At 38.1% G+C, this 22390-nt stretch overlaps 1 protein-coding gene across 3 annotated transcripts in view; it reads left to right on the forward strand.

Moving 5' to 3' along the window:
* The first annotated feature begins 7883 nt into the window (after positions 1–7883).
* LOC128027590 (catenin alpha-1) overlaps positions 7884–22390 on the forward strand; it is a 112790-nt gene continuing 98283 nt past the window's right edge. Inside the window, exons 1-4 of one of the 3 annotated variants that reach the window (XM_052615336.1) lie at positions 7884–8162; positions 15711–15819; positions 15911–16106; positions 20361–20527. In XM_052615336.1, coding sequence (XP_052471296.1) covers positions 15715–15819; positions 15911–16106; positions 20361–20527 — 468 coding nt within the window. In that variant the 5' untranslated portion in view covers positions 7884–8162; positions 15711–15714. Of the gene's footprint in view, positions 8163–15710; positions 15820–15910; positions 16107–20360; positions 20528–22239; positions 22261–22390 lie in introns of those variants that run through there. The other 2 variants (XM_052615335.1, XM_052615337.1) reach the window with 2 other exon arrangements.

Raw genomic sequence — 22390 nt, forward strand, 5'->3', positions numbered from 1 at the left:
TTCTTGGAAAATTGTGTTTTTCTGTCAATTAAGGAATGCAGGGTGAAAATGCAACATTGTGCAATTTAGATTTCAGCCTTCTTAAAATGCTGAATGATCAGTAGTATTTCTACAGACATCTAGACAATCAGTTTACGTTTGTGTGATAATTACAGATTACAGAACTAATTAATAATGGCCTCCATAATCCATGGTATTGATGCTGGTATAGTGCGGCAGTGTTTTTTTTTTTTTTATTCTATGGAAGTCTTAGCAGTTTATTAGGCTGTCACAAGTGGAGAGTTTCACCCATCTTGTGGCATATCTGAAAATGGCAGAACTTTGTGGCTGCAAATGATCCATATATTGGATCATATATTGTATATATATATATATATATATATATATATATATATATATATATATATATATATATATATATATATGTATATATATCCTCTTATTTTGGTGCATTTACCGGCTAAAATAAAACTGACAAACCACACTTGACAGTGCATTAAGGTAGTCATTTTGCCACGATTTGAAGATATATCCAACTGTCAAAGAGTCACGGGTTGTTTACAGTGCAGTGCGGGGCCAGTGACTGGATGTTTATTGCCATCCACTCGGGTTGTATTTCACCATTGTACCATCCACTGAGCTGACATTGTATGCATGAGACCACTGCAGCTAGAAATTTCCAAGAAGCCTTTGCTCTTTATATGTCTCATTGCAGACCCTTATTGTGAGCAGTAGCAGTTGCTCACCAACACTTGAAATTCATCAACTTAAAACTGATCTACTGTTTATTTGAAATTTTTAATATTCTATAAGTTATATTAGTATTGTTTTTGGCTTTTCTCTTTATGGTTTGTTATTTTCTAATACATTAAATGGATTCGGCCCATAAATCACATACTGTATAAAACAGCATATGTGGGCCAAATTTGGCTAATGTGGGTACTAAACAAAAACAGATTTGATGTACTGTTCTATACAGAGGACAATAGATAGGCTATTGTATAATAATTTGTTTGTGGTGCTTGCTCAGGTAAGTCATATCTAGGGACGAGAATATCATCGAAATTAGCTTGAGCTCTTCTGAACTGGTAAGGTGAGTAACCACCTAGCAGCCACACAGTATACCCTAGCAACAATCAGAACAGAACAAGTCAGTAACCACTGACAGCAACCACAGCAATGCACTAAACCCACTCAGAACTCATAGCAACTGCACAGCAACGTGCAAATATCATCTTAGCAAAAGTGCCCTTTCAGTCCCATCTAAGTGCCCAGGACCTCGATTTCTACCGAGAGGGAACCTTGTAATCTTGCTGAACACTACTGCAACTGCATTACTACACGTTAAGGACTGTTCAGAACATCCTAGCATCCAAACTGCCTGAACACTCTATAGTAACACCCTAACAACGAAATACCAACCATTCATAACACCATAGCAATCGCACATCATCATGAAACCAGTCAGAATTCCTTAGCAACTGATTAACAATGCAGAACAGCATAGCGACATGCTTAAACTACTCAGACAACATCCTAGCAACCATACATAAACCATAGCAACCATACAGCAACATGAAACAACTCAGAATTCCCAGAAACTGATTAACAATGCAGAACTGCATAGCAACATGTTTAGACTACTCAGAGCACTTTAGCAACTGCATAGCAACAGTCTTGAACCATCCCCAAACACTCTAGCATAGATAGTTTCGAATGGGTAAACAAACCACACTTCTCCTTCAGAAAATGTTTGTGGCGTTATTAACATGCTGACATTTTAAAAGGACAATTCTAAAGGATATTTAAGACGAGACAGAATTTCATAGCTTACTTGTTACCTGTGAATGAAGCTTCACATTTAACTTCCGCTGTTCTGCACTGAGATCCAATTTAGCCACCAAAGTCTGGTTTTAAAAATCCCCTTTTTCTTATAGTGTGAAAATCTACCTCTTAGTACCTGACATTCGCCTATGCTCTGCTACACATTTTTATCTCTTGTGACTCGCTGAAATTCATGCTGCTCTGCACCAGTGTGATATATACTGACACATCAACAGTAACAGCAAATCTTGATATTTATTTACAGAAGCCAAACACAAACCACTGGCCAGCAGAGTTGAGCTGTACTTCTCCATCAGATGAAGTTCCCTCATTGGAAAGCATGTGTCAAAGTAATGAGGCAGAAATTTAACACTCAATGTGGCCAAGGAGAGCTGTGACATTGTGCTGTTCCTTCTGACCTATGATTCACGCTGTATCTGTGCATTCAACATGGATGACTGAACAGTGGAAGGAGAAAAACAGGTTGTTCCTGCTTCACTTTCTCCTGTAAACCTGAAAAATGTGGAGGCTTTTTGATAGGAATAAAATGATATGAGGCAACCCAAAATGTATGAATAAACTTGTTTAGAATCAAAATATTGCTTTATTGTATTTCAGTGTAATGGAATCACTCAAAAACAAACAAACATGCAACTTCTTCTTCCTATACACACTACCATTCAAATCCAATATTGTTATTCAGCAAGGACACATTAAGAAGAATGAAAAATGTCAGTAAATATTTATGTTTCTATGAAAGATTCCTGATTAAAATGTATCATGGTTTCATGATGATCACTGACTGTCTAATTTCAAATTTTTCTTGGTTAATAAAAAAATCAGGATTTGAACCCAGTATCTCTTCGCATAAACAACGCCTCCTGCTGGTATTTCTTGGTCATGTCTTATCTCACCAAGGACACCGTGTGAGATAAACCATTTAAACATATAGCAAGCTATATTTCAGTCTAATAGAGCTTGCAGAGTCACAACATGCCCAGCCCTTAGATTTGTGAAACCCTTTTTAATCCCATATTTTACAGCAAATGTTTGTTTTGTCTTGAGGTGACTTACAGGCTCATAACGGCCCTATTATTCAAATAATGAACCCTAGAAATCATCATCATCACCAGGCTTCTAATAATCCTGCTTTTGTATTGATACTCATTGTCATGACATCATGCTATCGTAATTACAGTGCTCTTTGATCCTGTTCAATAATTCTCTGCAGTTCGTATCAATAATATGTTGAAGGAAGCAGAAGCCCTGTGGAGTGGGTCTGATAGATCTTGATCTCACTGGGCCAGTTGAGACCCTAAATGAACTCAAACTTCAATATATTCACAGCCGCTGTATTAATCCGCACTGACTCACCAGTAGACCGTCAGAAACCTTGCATTGACCCAGCTCAACAGGAAATGTGCGCCTCTCTCTCTCTCTCTCTCTCTCTCTCCCTCTCTCTCCATCTCCAATCTTTTTTTTTTTCTCTAAGCCACTTGACTTCTAAATAGCAAAATACTTTGAATGACAGTTTCCGTGGCAGCCTTGCATGGAATGTTGAAATGGAATGCAGAAATTTATGACAGAGACATGTCTTCATTTGAAATCAATCCACTTCCTACGCAAGTCGATAAGAAGCTTGAGTTCCTATTATTGGAAAATCTGCGATGACTAGGTCTAGTGTTAATTGCTCCCTGCTCTGTTTGCCTCTGTATATACGCTTGTGACAAAGAAAATGGTGTCTGTAACCAATCAAAGACACTTTCTTATCAGGACCGCTGACAAGCAAAAAGGGAATACAGAAACCAATGGAATGTGGAAAATGCTTGCGACCCCTTCATAAATAACTCATTAACTCCTTCCTTCCTTCCATCAGGAGGGACATTAAACAACCTATAAGATCACTATCTAACATACAGTCTATGACTGGACACCAGTCAATGCAAAATACAATAAAGAAATCTGCGGCACTGAGAAGTCAGTTTGGAGCCCTATAATAAGTCAAACAGGGGAAACACTGTTACCCGCTAGGGACCTGTAGGAGGCGCCACAAAAAAAAATCGCGATAATGTTTTATTTCAAGTTTCATTACTGTGTTTTAAACTCTCTCCCCACCTAATTCTCAGTCTTGCTCCCATGTGGATCTTATAGTAAAATGGAACAGCTCCCAAGTGATGGGCTTTACAAAATAGGGCTGCGCGACAGATGAACCTGATAGTGGAGAGTGCCCGAGGCACGTTAGCCAAGAACAGGCCACAGTTGATAAGTCGTTGAGTGAGAGCCTTATCCATGCATGAGAAATTATGTCAAATATTACATTTATCTCACGGACCCTGGAACAGACCGGCCAACTTCTATTAAATGTCACAGTGTAAATTGCTCATCACAACCTGGTAGAACAGTATTTAAAGGGCATTTAGATTTGTTCGTGTGAATGGATGACTTAGTTACTGGGAAAAGAGCTGAAAAGTTGACATTTCCATGCTAAACATTTCTCACTCCGGGTTTAAGTGTGCATGATTTCTTTAGTTGCCTTTGCTTTGGAATGACATTTGTTCTGTCTGATAAATCTGGCCAGCATATGTACTCTTGAGCCACAAGGTGGCGCTCTCTGGACCCCATCAAAGATTTCAGACATCAGAGATTAAGAAATGTCAGTTGTTGAATAATGCAAAAGCATGTCAACATCGTTCCCAAAGGTTTGACTGAACTGCCGAAAAAATACCCAAGCATTGCGTTTGCAGAATAGACTTTCTCCAGGGCCGTGTGTAGCAGTCCACAATAGGCCTCATTATGAGAAACATCAAATCTCAGTGCGGACAGGATCACTTTATTATAATCATTAATTCCATAGTACTGTGTGTGCTAGTACTCCCAAGTTTCATTTCTATTTGTGCGTATGTTTGGGATGAAGCCCAGATTTTCGAAGGCTTTTGTTAGTTTGAAAGGCAGTACTGATCCATGGCTTCAGGGCTGGCTGTGAGTGATGTTCTCCCGAACACGGCCGCAAACATTACTAATAACACAGAGGAATGCGGCGACCATGGAAATGACTGTGCCATGCTGATAAGGGCTCCCACTGATGGCATCACTGTAGAGACTGCAGGATGACTCAGTAAGGTGTGGCGAAGTCATCATTACCGACCTTCTCACACAAAAACCCCTTCCTGGGTAAAATCCTTCAGAGACCCCATAAGGAACATGGCATCTTTAAACATTTGATTGCAATTTATTATTCATTCAGAGTGACACACATGTAGAGTTTTTTAGCATAACAAGGAATAATATATCACAAACTGTGCCTTATATAAAAAAATACACCCATAGATACCTTTTATAACACATTACGCTTCCAGCCTCTTTATGAATATACTTATTATTTTGCATAATAATTTATTATTTAACCTATGTAATAATTATGACTAAATCTGCAGTTCTGACGGGTTTGTGAAAGCCAATGACAGTGTCTCTCAGCTGGTTTGAGAATCAGAAAGTGTTTATTGTACAACATTTAGGAATTGTCCATAAAATCAAATACTTAATATCATTATGAGCTGGCCAAGCAGTATACAAAACGATTAACATGACATGCTGAAAAGGAAGCAGACAATTTTGGTTTCTAAAGGTCACATGAATTTTGATGGTTTTGTGTTCTCGGCTGCCAATAATTCATTGCACAAATCACATTGTTGTTGGCACAAACCATGTTTATCCTAGCTGCAGGTGAACCCGTATTTAATGTATTAAAAAAAACCTTCCCTGAATGATTTTAGACGATGAAGGATCTCAAGCAATCTGTCCATGTTGGCATCTTCTGATATTGGCTTTAACCAAGTAAATGTTGATTTTGGTCCAAAATACTGTTTGAATGGATGCACAGCCTGTGGTATATATATATATATATATATATATATATATATATATATATATATAAAAAAGTAAATAAAAATAAATTAAGAAAATGTATAAAAAATATGGGAAGCACCTTTTCTCTTGCTTTTAAAAGCTATGCCTTTTAATTCTGCCATCCTAGGCAGGATTAAATTTGCATCATTAGCATTGCTTTTCCCTGATGTCTGCGTTTGTATAAAAACAGAACTGTAACCCAACAGCTGAGAACCACTAACATAAAGGGATAGTGTAAGCATTATACATATGAAGAAAGTAAAAGGATAAATTATGCAATGGAAGAAGACTCATGGCTAAAAATGGTCACTCTCACAACTTAATGACTGGTCTAAGTTTGAAACAACAAGCGTTTGAAGTATCCACATTAACAATAAAACCTGATTATTTTTATTATTATTTTTTATTTTTTTTTACAGAGGTGCCTAAGTTATTAATTAATGTCTTTTCCATCCAACTAATTTTAGCGGGCTTTTTCTACCTGAAGAACAAGAAGTTGTTGTTGTTAATGCACTCTACCTTCCTTAGCCACTGAGTTTAGATTATTGTCTGTGTTCTACCACTAAAGCAATTTCCTCTGTGTATCCAGTTGGTAGGTATTACATCCACTTGGCTTCTCCTGATTTGTCTGAGAGTTATTTATTTATTTTCATTTCAGGGAACCACAGCAGTTTCCCATGGGCAACAACCGTGAGATGCGTACCCTGTGGAAAATATGAATTTCTAAGGGCTAAATTAACACAGCTGTCAATTACCCCAATGCTGTTTTATGTTCCCATAAAGAGAAAATTAGAAAATGGCATAAACAGATAGACTAGATGCAAAAACAACATATCGAAGAGAATAAAACATCCACTTTCATGCACCGTTATATTTTGTGTATGGCCATTATGGGTGAGATGCACGTGTTTATTTGGCTCCATCCAATAATCTGCTTATTGGTCCTCCACTACTTTAGTTTCCATAAAAAAAAAAACAACAACACTTGGGTCTGGCAGATTTGCTCATTATATTTCACAATGGTATCCAGGCTTGTGAAGACAAAGTACTTGTCATCCACATTGCAGTCCCCTCCTCTGACAAAATTGCTTAGCTGTGCATAAAGTTTGTCATATTCTCACACATTGGTTCACTTACGCTCTCCCAAACAGACTTTCAAGCACATAAACACAGCCTTGTATGACACAGAACTATATCATGTATAGATGCAATCATTTCCACTAGAGGTTAAGGTATGATTTTCATGATAGATGTATTCCTTCTCCAGAGTGGATCCTCTATAGAACTGCTGAATGATAGAGAAGATAACTTGAGACCACTATTCAAATGACTATGACAATCTTATAACTTCATTACAATTCCAGCTAAAATATAAAACTCAAGGCAGTTCCATTATGAATTCTTAGAAAATACAAAATCAATTAAATGAATATCATCCACTTGGCTCTATTGTAGAGCACTATGCCATCTCCATATAAACCGATGAAAATATAGGATTATTACTATTCATGCTTCAACTCGCCTGGGACTTACATCTCAGTAACTTCCTATGTGAGTCAGACCCACTTGTGCTGTGCTCTGCACTGTCTTCCGATGGAAAAATCTCATACCAGCTTCTCATATATTCACTGCATTTCCTTCTCCTTATTTTTTCATATATAGATTTATAAGAAAATATTAATTTAGATTATTAGCATTATTAATAATAGGCAATCTAAACAAAATGAGTTGCTTAGATAAATTATCTAGTCTGGTTTGCTAGTCTTAGCTGGTCTCTTAGCCAAACCAAACTGGTGTTTAACTGGTTGGCAAACTGGTCAGATATATATATCATATTTAAAAATAATGACATATTAGGCTTTTTTATACATTATAAATCTCTATTTGCTTAGTTTATGAAAGCTATGATGAAATGTGAAACAGATCTAGCCTACTATTGTTATGCCAATCAATAAGAACTGAGCTGAACTGAAACTTGATAGTTAGTAGAGTGAGAAAGAGAAAAAATATACACATTTCCTTTTCAAATTGAGTCAACAACAGTGTAAAAAAAGGTCAATTTACAAATTGCGCCATATTTAAATATCCTTTCACACCTTTTAATCCGATACCACTGTGTTTCGAGGTCCCCCTTCTGCGCGCTCAACTGACCTTTACTCGAGTTCTCGAGCCACTCCCAAACAAACACACCTGCTGACCGACCGACCGACCGCTGGGATTCCGCCATCAGCCTCCACATTCAACTCACGGGGAAACCCGAAACTACTTCGCCAACTCTTACATTTATCACTCAGACGGGCACTTCTTGTGGATTATATCATTCGACTATTGTTTAACAGCTTGGAGGGATTATAACGCGAAAAAAACTTGACCACAGCATTTTTAAAGTCTCATCCCTCCATTTTGAATCTGACAGTAATTTCAAGAGTTTGGTGAGTATGTTTAGCTTTTGTCTGGATACTTTAAATACCGTTATTTTTATTATTAACTAATATAAAGTGGATTTTCCTCATAATTAGTTCTGTTTTACGTCTTTATTGTGAGTACAATAAAGACAGAGACGCAATTTGTGTTTGTGGCTACATTGTTAGCTCGTTCCCCAACTTCATGGAATGTTTGGGATATTTCTCTCTGTCGTTTCATTTTACGCTAACGTTAACGAAAATAAACGCAGGTTTGTTTCGTGTAGACGTCTTGTTGGTCATCTTTTGACGAATGTAGAAGCGTGATGAAAGGACAGAAGAGCTGACTACTTGAGGGTATTAAAACAAATTATCCTGAAAACTTTGGTGGGTACTGCTAGTTAGCCGTTAGCAGCACGTCTCGTATCAGGAAAAATGTTCTTTGGAGTTTTTATTCTTAAGGATGTTTTTTTATTATTATTATCATCATCAAAACAAACCACGTTAATGTTATAGTATGTGTTGGTGTGGATGGTTTAGGTTTAAGGTATTTGAGAGAGAGAGAGAGAGAGAGAGAGAGAGAGAGAGAGAAAGAGAACATTCGAGGAGTTTAGGGCTCCGCCTAAACCACAAACTATGGATGAGGCCCTTTCTGTGAGCTTTGCCCTTAGTAATTTACAAGAATATAGGATGCACATTGTTACTGAAATAACAATGTGTTGTCAATGTAATGTAACAATAAAGATAATATTTCTCTTTACCTGTTAATTTGTAAGAGATAATGTAACGTTACAGTCAACTCATTATTTGTTATTGCATAAGAAACCATTAATTTGCTTTATTTTCTGATAACTGGCTGTACAGTATCCCGTTTTACAAGCGATTTATCACAAATTCTATCATATATTTTTCAGATATTTCACGGCTACTTATGTAATAAATAACAAAGTGGTCTAGATTTGATTTGAAATTGTTTTATTAAATGACCTGAGTCATTGTAATGTGTCTGGCCTCAGTGTCATCCACTTCCAGCTATTTTTAGCTGTACAAAACGGCTCGTTTTGCTGCTTGATATTGCAAATTGGTTTATCTTACCATATTATTTTAACCTATTATCTCTTAATGATCAACACACTGGTTTGTAGTGTAAACAGTTTTACCATTTACTTCACTTTATTATTCTCGTTATTTCCCCACAGTGGCTAATGAACTGGAAGTCTTGCACATTCACAGAAAACTGCTTGCTTCTGCATTGAAGAATAAGGTGGATAGAGAACGTGAAGCTGACGTTACACAGTGTTTAGTTCTGGGGAAACTTCTTTGTTTATCCAATATATTGGTAGGATTGCTCTGCCTTTACGCTATTAGGGTGCTTTCACACTTGGTTCACTTGCCTGGTCCGAACCCGAGTTTGGTTGCTCCCCCCTTCCCCTGCCCCCGCTGGACTGTGTTCATATTATTGCGTTCACATAAACAGCAAACTGTACCAGAGTTCACATGAAGCGTACCCCAGACCATCGTTTTTAAGCGGACTCGAGTCCGGTTCACGGGTGAGCATCCGAGTACGGAAGACAGCGTTCACATCATCCAAACGAATAAACTCTGACATCAATCGAACCGGGGTGTGCCCCAAAAGTGCTAGTGTGAAAGCCCACTTAAGTTTAGGACAGCAGTTTGATTTTTCTGTCGTGATTGAGAAATATGTTGCCATTGTATGTCATTCATGCTGCATAAAGAATTGCATTAGTAACTTATGCTGTGTTTCCACCACTGGAACTTTACCCAGGAACCATGGACTTTGGGCTTTTCCACTGTCTGGCCAGTGCTTTAAATGGGCTGGGCGGGGTTAATAGTTTGGACCTCTAGCACTGAGGCCAAAATTGCTCTGTGTTTCCACTGTCAAGGAACAACGTCATGCAACCCCATAATTTCACCAACAAAGAGAAGTTATCAGAAAATGAATAAGAAATAAGTCACTGTAACTAGTGCGATCACAAAATGAACACGATTAAAGCAGCCAATTGTGTGCATGCTTTGTTAAATATTTCAATCCAAAACATCAATGTTTTACTATAATAAGTGATACATTGATCATAATGAATTAATTTATTAAGATTGAAAATAAGTCCAACATAAAGCGTTATGAACATAGCCTGCTTATTCGGTCGAGTCTATTGACTCTGATTTCTCAAGTGGTCGTATTTACAATGTTTACTATGGTAACGTTAATGCCTAGCGTGCATAGTCTTTTGCATCACTTTTAAATATTTCTGGCTTGTATGGTGATTATAATTCACATCAGATCAAGTTATTTCAAATACTGCTGACTAGGGATATAAAAATACAAGTCTTAGTTCATGTTAGCTCATTAACAACGTGTTATTAAAATATTGGAATGCCTAATATTAATGAACGTTCAGAATAATTTTTCATTGGCAGTTTATGCTAACTAATGAATTAACTAATGTTAATTAATGGAGCCCTAATGTAAAGTATGGATAAACAATAAAGAATCTAGGGGTGTGCCGGTTTCAGAATTGGTGATGACGGTTATGACGTGAGCCAAATGTGACGGTTCATAACATAACCGTCTCGGGGCGTGGGGCGTGGGGGCAAGTCAATTGGTTGTTCTTGGAGATAGCGGGTTAACTCTGTGTCAGCGCGCGCTCTGATCGGTAAAGGGGCAGAGATTTCAGACCTCCGTTTATTAAGGAGATCTGTCACAAAACTCATCATCCGCACCAACGTTTTTTGAGCAAATTTCAAAGCCGCACCCGCCCGCCATCCGCTGATTGTTTTGGGGTCTATGGCGATGCAATGCTTTGCTGATGCGAGCCGCAAAAAAAAGCCATTGTCTGTTCTAGAAAGGTTGCAGCAAAGATATTTAATGCTAAAGTATGAGGCATAGGCCTACGCTGAGTTTCATTTACGATGAGATATGCTCTAGGTCACAGTGCAGTGCAAGTGAACGCTGCGCTGGTGCTTCCATGTCACAGGTATCATTGTCTGCTTTACTTGCTTTTTATTTATTAAAATACATGCAATTGGTTGATGAAACATTTATTAAAATTAAGATAAAATTTGTACAAAACGAAATTCGTTTTTAAGAAAGGTTTTCTACAAAGCAAAATTTTATGAAGTGGTAAATATCATGTCTGACGATTTACAAAACTTCATTAAGTGGTAAAAACCATGTCTCCTGATATATTGCGCATCTTATGATCCTAACCAGAGATGGGGACTTGTGACTTGGTGACTTGGACTCGAGTCGACTCGAGTCGCTATTTTTAGGACTTGAGACTTGACTCGGACTTGGAAGTTAAAGACTCGGGACTTGACTTGACTTGAGAGACGATGACTTGAATGACTTGAGTGTTAATCACACCATGTTTTCAGTTTAAATATAAAATATATTAATTATTTTTAAAAATAAAGGTGAATACTCCGCTGGAGCGCAGGCTGAGAATAGCATCCTGACTGGATCAGGACACTATCATCAGTCATGTCCTCTCTACCTTACGCACACCACGCCCACTTAGATCAGATATCACATCACATCAACATGTCAGCCTGAGGGTTACCGATGGTCATTGCTTTTGTCTTCAACAATTCGCGCCTAAAAACGCGTAGAAAACGCTGGGTGCGCCGCTTTCTGCTTCTTTCCAAAGCGCTCGGGCAGTTGCGCCCCTGAGGAGTCTGCCGTTGCTAAGCAACCATGACGAGCTCTCTCCGTGACGTGCTCTCTCCATGGAGACGCGGAAATTTCAGCAAAGGATAAAAGGATTTGCAGCTCTAAAAATCGCTTGCAGCAGCTGTTCCTTCATCTTGGCTGAGCTTTCAATGTTGTTACGGGAAAAGATGAAGCTGATTGGTTAGTTCTTGTCACTTGACCTGCGGTGCGCTTGCGGCATTCTGAAAAGTTTATATGTTTTTAACTCGATGCGGTGCGGACGCGCCTGGAAAAAAACGAGCGCGCCGCATCGCGTCCGCGTCGTGACCGCGTTGCTTCCATTATGAGCGCGCATACCGCGCGCCTACATTGGAAATAACGAACTTGCGCGCGCAAAAGACGTGCTATGTGACACCCCTTACAATCCGCTAGCAGGCCGTCAAAAAAACGCGTTCCAAAAAACGCTAGGGCTGGGCTAAGGGGGCTTAAGCCTCGAATATTTTGTTACCTTGTCTTTCTCATAGAGCAAAACAATTAATCAGAAAAACAAATGTGAATAAGACTACATCTGCCGCGATTACCTAATCATGAGAAGTGCATATTACAGTAATATATATATACAGTGGGGCTCGAAAGTTTAGGCACCCTTTGCAGAATCTGTGAAAATGCGAGTAATTTTCAAAAAATAAGAGAGATCATACTAAATGCATGTTATATTTTATTTAGTACTGTCCTGAGTAAGATATTGTACATAAAAGTTATTAACATTTAGTCCAGAAGACAAAAAAAATGCTGAAATTATGAAAATAACCCCACTCAAAAGTTTGGGAACCCTTGGTTCTTGGTACTGTGTTCTGTCACCTGATGATCCAGGACTGTCTTTCTGTTTTGTGATGGTTGTGCATGAGTCCCTTGTTTGTTCTGAACAGTAAAACTGAGGGACATTTGAGGGACTCAAACACAACTATTTAAAAAGATTCAAACACTCACTGATGCTCCAGAAGGAAACAAGATGCATTAAGAGCTGGGGGGTGAAAAGTTTTGAACACGATGAAGATGGCCAAATTTGTCTTATTTTGTTGAAATATTTTTTTTTCCATTTAGTTCTGCCCTTCGTAAGCAACAGAAGATACTTGTATGTTTCCCGGTACACAAATTAAGTACAATTTACCTTGATCTTCAAATTCCAAATGTTTTCACCCCCCAGCTCTTAATGCATCTTGTTTCCTTCTGGAGCATCAGTGAATGTTTGAATCTTTTTAAATAGTTGTGTTTGAGTCCCTCAAATTTCCTCAGTGTGATAAGGTGTATCTCAAAATCATACAGTCACTGCTGGAAAGGGTTCAAATATGCAAAGATGCTGGAAAACTGAAGAATCTGCAGGAGCTTAAAGATTTTTCTGAAGAACGCTGCTCAGTTTAACTGTTCAGAACAAACAAGGGACTCATGCACAACCATCACAAAACAGAAAGACAGTCGAGGATCATCAGGTAACAGAACACAGTATTAAGAACCAAGGGTTCCCAAACTTTTGAGTGGGGTTATTTTAATAATTTCAGCATTTTTTTTTTGAAATGTTAATATCTTTTATGTACAATATCTTACTCAGGACAGTACTAAATAAAATACAACATGCATTTAGTATGATCTCTCTTATTTTTTGAAAATTACTCGCATTTTCACAGATTCTGCAAAGGGTGCCCAAACTTTCGAGAAATGTAACAAAGTTTAATGTTGTATGTAAACTGTGTTTGAGAGAGAGAGGTGTTCAGAGAGGAGTCTGTTGGATGTTAAGCTGTTATTTGTTTTATGGACTCAATGTTGAAAATGTAAAACATTTCAAACACTGTTGGCAGAAATGAAAAATAAATAATTTTATGAAGTTACAATTTTGTTTGATTCCATGATGTATTTTACTGAACATGAGTATTTACAATGCAAATCCAAATTATTTTAATTTACTGACAGTTACTTATATCTTGTCTTTTAACTTTATTAAAATCAGATTCTGCAGGTAAAATTACAATAATAAGGTGACTTGACTTGGACTTGACTTGACCTACTACAGGACTTGACTTGACTTGACTTGCCCAAGAAAAAAAATACTTGGGACTTACTTGAGACTTGAAGGTTAAGACTTGAGACTTACTTGAGACTTGCACATGTGTGACTTGGTCCCATCTCTGATCCTAACTAAAAAATGAAAATAATTTTTGATAAAAAATTAGGGGTGCTCCGATCACGATCGGCCGATCGTTAATGCGCATCTCGTCAGTAAAGCCGGTTTTCTAATCAGCGGTTAATTCCATCAGGTGCGTGATTTCACATAGAGCAGCTGTTACTACACAGAGCCGTTGTTAACTGAGGAGATGGGCCAATAAACGCTGAAAATTAACGTGATTTGCACATCTTCTCTATTAACAACGGCTCTGTGTAGTAACAGCTTCTCTATGTCAAATCACGCACCTGATGGAATTAACCGCTGATTAGAGAAGCGGCTTTACTGATGAGATGCGCATAACGATCGGCCGATCGTGATCGGAGCACCCCTATAAAAAATGTTTGTAAAAAATATTTTAATGACACGGTTTTGGCGGTTATAGAGTTCTAATGACGGTGTTCAACTATAACCGTCTGTCTCACGGTTATATACTAACCGTCACATTAAAAGAATCAAAACACTTTCAAACAATATCTAGGGCATGTTGTTGTCCAGATTAAAATGGAAAAAAAAGTTTGAAAATAAATAGCCTATTAAGTCTAAATATTTACGTTTTGGCACTGTGATAAACACCATAGTGAATACACACAACTGAATGGCTATTTAAAATGATTTAAATATGTTTTAGAAAGGTGCTTTATTTATGGGTTTTCAAGGGTAAGGGCTGTATTTTCGGCAGTTTAGTGCCATCTGCTGTCAGAGAGTGAATGCTGATGGGAGACAAGAAAGTATTATAATGTTTGCCTTTCTATTAATAATACTATAAAAGCAATCGTTATAATACTCACATAATAATGTATATGTTAATTACTTTAACCGTTCTATCAGATTATTATACAGACTTCTCTCCGTATTAGACAACTGTTAAGAGTGACAGTAAACAAGAGGGAAAATATGAGTTGGTGCTGCCGCTCTCAGTGCCGTCAAAAAAAAAATGGGCCACCTCGAACACATCGGCCAAGCAGAAAAACTTATTGACCAATGCTGGTATTTAAAAATTGCCAATAATCGACTGTTATATCGGCCTTGACCACTAATTTTTACTTCTGGAATCCTATTCTTATTTTTATTTTTATGGTAAGCAACTAAATAGCAATATTTTCCACCCAATAAGCATGTATATATGGAAATTACTCATACTTCATTTAGTTTAATTTCATGGTTTTTTTTTTATTATTATAAAAATGCTTATGTATTATTTAGTTTGTTTGGGCCAAAGTTGAATGTATGAACTTTTTGTAGGACACATTTGAATTCAAAGATTTTATTCCAAAAATGTTGGTCATGCAACACTGACCTCGGCCACTTTGTCTGCATTCCCTGACCTATATAGCAAACAATGTTCATTTAGTCTGGCTGTCTAGTGCTGACAGACGCCTGCAACAACAGCAGAGGCCTCAGGGTAGGCTGATTATCCCTGTCCTTCACTGCAAGATTGCTGATCAATACAACTGCAGTCGCTGTTTGAATGGAAAATAGCAGAATGGGCAACAGAGCTACTCAGATGGCATAAGTGTGGGTTAGTTTTGGTTAGCGGTGTGGATTGTTTACATCATTAGTGATTGCGTGCACTAAACATGAATCTGTGATGTGACATTTCATTTGATAAAAGACACAGCCCCAGGCCGCTTATTTGTCTCTGTCTCACCACCCCTCTTAATCTATTGATCACTTTTTATCTCCTCAGAAAGATGACGAGCATTAACACAGCAAACATCAACTTCAAATGGGATCCCAAGAGCTTGGAGATTCGCACACTGGCTGTGGAAAGACTGCTGGAGCCCTTGGTTACCCAGGTCAAGCTACTTTTCAATTTTTCATCCTCAGTTGTTGTATTAATCACCAAAGGTTGTCGTTTTCCTTAAATCATTCTTGCACCATTTGCAGGTCACCACGCTTGTGAACTCTAGCAACAAAGGACCATCCAACAAGAAGAAGGGACGGTCCAAGAAGGCTCATGTTCTGGCAGCCTCCGTGGAGACAGCCACCCTGAACTTCCTGGAGAAAGGCGAGAAGATTGCTAAAGAGAGCCAGATCTTAAAAGATGAGCTGACAGCAGCAGTGGAGGATGTCCGCAAGCAAGGTATGCTAAAAAGAGAAGTGTGTTAACTAGGGCTGGATTGACAATATTACGTTTGAAGAACTGATATCAGTAGGGCTGTAAACATGTAAATAAATAAGTCGCACATGAATAAAAGTCGCTGGACCAGCTAAACTATGAAAAAAAAGTGTGACTTATAGTCCGGAAAATACGATTAACAAACGTGCGTGTTTATTTTTGCTCTTCCGTCAGTGAATACGCACCCCGCAAAACACTTAAATTTATATCAAATAAATAATACAGTTAAACAAAGTAGTCTAAATGAAAGTTAAATACACCCTGTCTGCCAGAAGGCCAACAATTGCTAGATGCTGTGAATTAGATCGCTCCACTGTTTAGGTAAGTTATCCCATCTCATAGTGCAAAGTCACCTAATTTGTTTTATGCACATTTGTCCTTATCGGATAAAATGTTTATACTACTCTGGTGTGTGCATACGTTTTTTTTTCTTATGCACATTTTTAGAATTTATGCGAATCTTAGAATTTATTTATCTTGTCGTTATTTATCCAGCAGTTTAAAAAAAAAAATGCGATAATCCAAAATGCATGCCAAAAATAGGTGGTGTCATTTACTGTTTTCATTATCTGTCTGTGCTTCTCTGCATATGCAATAGATTTTTGAATTAAGGGGGCTTTGCTTGTGCTATCAGAGTTCCTGGCATCGTGCACTGGAGTATGTACTTCACCCCACAAGACTGTTCTCCTATATATCCCCTCACTCAATCTCATGTTCTTTGTTTCTTATTAAAGGACATCACTAGTATCTCTGCCATTCCTCCTTACGGAAAGAGGATTGGAGAAGGCGGGTTAATAGAAGCGTTTAACCCTGTCAAATTGCACAACTCCTCATTTCTTAAGCCTTATTTTGCCTTATTTGCTATGCATTTTTGATTAAAATCCTGCTGATATCGATATTCGATCACTCTAGTTAGCGCACATTTTCGATTGACTCATATAAACAAGATGCAATATCCTCATCATATCAGCTTGAGTTTAGAGGCCTTCAGTTTTTAATGTAAATTTGCATGGCATTTTTGACTGGTAGCTAACTAATCCTAGGTATATGGCTATGTTAACTTTGCTAAGGAGGGATTGTCACATTCTGTAACGAACGGCTTGCTTTGACTTGCTGCGGTGACCCATCAATATATGTTTATTTATTTTCGGTTGACAAGAATGACAAAACAAGCGCTAAATAACTTGAATATGTGTGGAATGCGACTCTTTACTTATGCTAGACTTCAGGCCAAGTCTGTTGGCTTGTGACGGAAATAACCTGTTGCCATAAATTTATCACCATACATTCTCATTCGGGAGTGGCTGACATGAACTTCCTGGGTCAGAATCTTCTACAATAAGTGTGGCATTTCGCACTTCTGAGATGCAGAGTGTAGGCTCAACCTTCCTATCACTTGTTGGAATAACATCTTTGTCAGTTTCAGACTAGCACTCAGTGTTTATTGGCTTAGTTTGGGCTGTAAAATCTGTCAAGCACTGGCCAGCATGCTGCTGTGATGTCGGGGAATGTCACATTGGTTTTGCTATGCTGTCATTGGCTGCGGAATCCAGACGTTGTTGTTCGCTGGTGCTGGAGACTGTCAGATTTGCTCGACCATGCGTGGTTCGACTGATAATGCCACCATTGAGTGGGGATAAAGCTTCCCTAGATTGAAAAGAGATCCCGGTACCCAGCTGTGGCTTACCAGCTGTTCTGCAACCCCGGGCAAATGTAATAATTGCGTAATGCATGTTAGAAACTACGAATCCTTGAACGATTTTCTCCCTTGCAGCTCCAGAATTACCTGCTGCATGTATATGTGTGCAATTGGCATGTCTCTTGGGTGGAAAATATCTTGTTTACTGTAGAAACTGATTTTGATTGCTTCACACCTTTACACTGGACAGATGAAGGATGCTGGGTATGATAATGCCATCTGCCTTCCTTCCAAGGTATCTGGATGCTTGTGTCTTCTTCAGACATCCGCTTTTAACATTTCATCACAATTCTCTGTGGTTCTTTTGTGAGAGCTGCCTTAGAAGTGATAGATGTGAGTTTATTGTAGGTGCACTAATCACTATCCGGCCCGTGAAAATAGTCTTATTGATTGCACCCTCAGGAGGGAATGACAGTCCCAGAGTCCTTAGTTGGTGGGGTGAATTTATTTTTATGTGATGGATAAAAATAGGAAGGTTTTTAGAGAAATTACTCACAAAAGATAATTTAAAATCATTGTTGTGTAAAGCATCAAACAGGCATTACAAAAAGTAGGTTCAGCAAGAAATCTTTTTTGATAAAATTTATAAAATCTTTGGTTGGGTGAACTATAACTTTAATCAATCATTTTCTTAATTTTATTACTAATACTATGAAAATATGAAATTATTTCTTTAATGAAATTATACTCTAAATAATAAACAAAAACTGCCAGTAGGTGGTGGTAAATGTCTTAATGATTAAGTCATCGAGTCATTTATTCATTCATTGGATTCGTTCAAATGGCTGATTCATTCAGGAGTGAAGTCAATGGTTTTTTTGAATGGTTCATTGAATCATTAGGCTTGTTCGACTTGAAGCGGTCATCACCATCAGACCGATAGGTGTGTGACATTAAAGTACCACAAGATCCTTGTGCTTTTGAATCGCTCTCGCGGTACTTTGATGTCATATACCGATCGGTCTGTGAAGCGCTATTTCAACACATATGCTAATGGTTCAACGCGTTCAATTTTAGGGACATTTTCTAGGCTCGTCATGCAGTAAGTTGTTGCCCTGCCTCATATTAGTCATCAGTCGACTGTATGAAATGGCAGATGTTCCACATAGGTCTTGGGCAGGGCAAGTGAACATAGTGGTTGTTCTTTAATCCTGACATCTGAGCCGCTAAAGACACCGGGGATTATGTTTGTTTTGGAAGAGAATGTGCCCCCGATCTACATAAATGCGCCTATATCGGACAAATCATTTGAGATCCAGTTTCACCTACAGAAGAAGTGAGTTTTAGGTTTTTTAATGAAACTTGGCAAGTCGCCTTTCCTAATAATGTGCTTATTAGCAAGTTTCACGATGAATGCAGCTAAAGTAAACGGCCCCTAAGAGAGCAGCAAGATCAATAAAGCTCATTAACATTTAAAGCAAAATGCTACAAAACTGTGTGCTCTGAAAAGAGCTGTTTTTGACAACCATTGAGAAATTTTTACCAAACTATGTTACAGACTTTTCATTAAGACCCTAAAAAAAAATCAACTTGTGAAAAATGGGCATCCTATGACCACTTTAAGTGGGATGCGGAGATCTGCATGATTGTGCATTTGTTGACGCATTTGACAAAACAACCTGAAGCTGTCCAATGTGAGGTTTGTGGTCATACAGCAGCGCTTATTCTGTTTTGTCGAATTGAAAAGGTTTTAACATGAGGCAACTGGAATGTGAAGGCAAGTGATGACACCCTTTCGCAAGCACATCAGATAAGACGTCAGTGTTATCCCAGGGACTTGACCTTCACTGAAAGAACTCGCTTGGTGTGCTCGCTTGTTACGGAGCTCTGGCTATGAGTAGACATGAATCGTGCCTTTTGCTTTTACCACAGTGTTGCACTGCTTCTGACTTTCCTCTCTATCTAGCATTTCACAAAATGACATCCTAATGTAATTAACCCGTTACCCCCCTAACCACTGGCATTTATCCTTGAACACGAACAGCCGCTGCCCTGGTGATTAGCTCTATATTTCACCTAGTAGTTGTTCTTGTGTGTAGTGTTTGGCTTCGCTCTTATGACAGACTTCAGGGTGGCTGAGTCAGACCTACCGCCTGAATTCTTGGTTTAAGTTTCACAGCTCACCATGTAGCTCTTTGTTACAGAGAATTATTGATGTTTTTCCCCTGTCGTGCTCATTGTTTACTTGGGTTTGTGAGGCTGGGTTGCTACTAAACCATGTGTATGTTGTGTTCTTATGTATTTGTGTCGTCTCGCAATGACCTTGGATGGTATTATCATTGTCAATTAACTGAAGCGGATTTTAATCAAATAATGGAGAATAATTGTGTCCCAGTCTTTAGCATTTCAAAAGGCCTCTTTGGAAGTAATTGCATCTTTAGATGTTGAATTATCTGTTATGTCGACTTCCACATTGGGAAATGATCATTTCGTTGACCTTGCTACTCTTGCATCATGAAGGGTATTAAAGGACAAATTAAAACTATTAATGAGAGTGTGTTTGAATATTTCTTTTGTAGGAGAATCCATGAAGTTGGCCTCAGGAGAGTTTGCAGAGGATCCCTGTTCTTCAGTGAAGAGAGGCAACATGGTCCGTGCTGCACGTGCCCTTCTTTCTGCGGTCACTCATCTGCTTGTACTGGCGGACATGGCTGATGTTTACCAGCTTCTTCTTCAACTAAAACTGGTGAGACACGCGTACACACACATTTTTTACTCTTTGAAAGGTTAGTTCACCAAAAAGTGAATATTGTTAGTGTTTACTCAAGCTCTCATACACTTCAGTTCAAAAGTTTTGTGAGTAAGAATAGTATTTATTTATTTATTTTTAGCCAAGGATGCGTCAGATTGATCAAAAATGACAGTAAAAACATTTGATGCTACAATAGATTGGCGTTTCAAATAAATGCTGTCCCTTTTATTTTAAATGGGCTGAAAAAATATATTGGTTACCCCAAACAAATTAGGAAGCACAATTGTTTTCAGCATTGATAATAAGAAATGTGTCTTGAGCAGTGAATTAGAAAGATTTCTTAAGTGAATAATATGCAAATAAATCTTGGCGTCGCCATCAGAGGTATAAATTATATTTTACAAATATAAGTTATTTTAAATTGTAATACTTCAGTATGACTGTTTTACTGATTTTGATCAAATAATTGGTGAGTATTAGAGACTTCTTTTAGAAACATAAAAAAATCTTTCAAACCCCAAACTTTTAAGTGTAGTTGTGCAGTCCCAGACCTGTATGGATTCCCATTGAAATTAATTGAACATCAGAGATGCTGTTTTCCATAATATATATTAACCATAGGATTTCAATCTTAAAAGCATTAAGTACAAAAGTGGTCTGTGTGATCTGTGATTTTTCGAGTGAATGATTCTTTTAACATTTTGATCACTCTAGACATGTCTGGAGGGGTTATGTTTAAATGGGCAGAGTATGTGCCCGGCAATTTCCATTTCATTATGAGTGGCTCATATCATGCCAACCAGCAGAAACTCTTCAGGCTGGTCTTTTTAATATATAAATATATAGATATGTGATATATATATATATATATATATATGATATATGACACTTGTTGGAAATTAAGTTAATTTGTAGTTGGCTGATAGCAAGGTTATTTTGAACCTTCATATCTTGCTGTATCACTTAAACCCAGTCCACCACTGATTTATTTTTATAACCCCCTTCATTATCTCTATCCTTCGTCAGTCTCTGGATCTGAGAAAAAGCTAAAGCTGGAGTGAGTACATCAGGGAACTGGCATTGGTCCAGAAGGCTGGGTAAAGCACACAAAAAGATGCCAAGTTTAGTCCTATTTACCCCCTTCATCTGGGATGTTTTTCTTCAGGATAAATCCAGAATTCTGGTTATATTGGCCTAAAATCACGACTCCCCTGAATCATGTAGATCAGTAATAAATAAGAAAAATTCGGGGGTTGTTCAGGGTGATTCTAGTTACTGCAAGAAAATCTAAACAGTCTTAAGCAATTAACTAAATCTGTGAAAAGGTAACATTTTCTAATACATCATAGACTGAATGGTCCTGAGAGCGCTATACGAGCTTGCGGCGCCATCTGCAGTTCTTTTTAAAAGGGTTTAAATGGTTTAAAGTGCCAAATGCGAGTAGAATTCGTGCTGAAACGTGTTATTCCCCTGGTAAATTTTTTTTAATGAATGGTGGTGAGAATGTGAGATTGCTTAGTACTACAGTCATGACTGCAAGATTTTTGACAGTGACATCAATTTTGTGTATTGCAAAGTTTGTTGCTTAAGCTGTTGTGGTGTTCATTCAAATTGTTTCTAGATCAGGGGTCGGCAACCTACGGCAGGCGTGACAACAGTGGTACGCAGAGGGATAATCGCTGGCATGCAAGCAATAGGGAAAACTGCATACTGATGTACATTTTGAGGTAATAACTTCTTATAGTCACACAGTCCGTTAGGAGCTATAAATACTAATAAATAGTGAGAATTAACTTGCACTAGTCTACGGATGGGCACATGAACGCTGCACATGCTAGTCGCCGCGGTCAAACAGTG

Source organism: Carassius gibelio, chromosome A14 (genome assembly GCF_023724105.1).
Source record: "Carassius gibelio isolate Cgi1373 ecotype wild population from Czech Republic chromosome A14, carGib1.2-hapl.c, whole genome shotgun sequence".
NCBI classification, from domain to species: Eukaryota; Metazoa; Chordata; class Actinopteri; order Cypriniformes; family Cyprinidae; genus Carassius; species Carassius gibelio.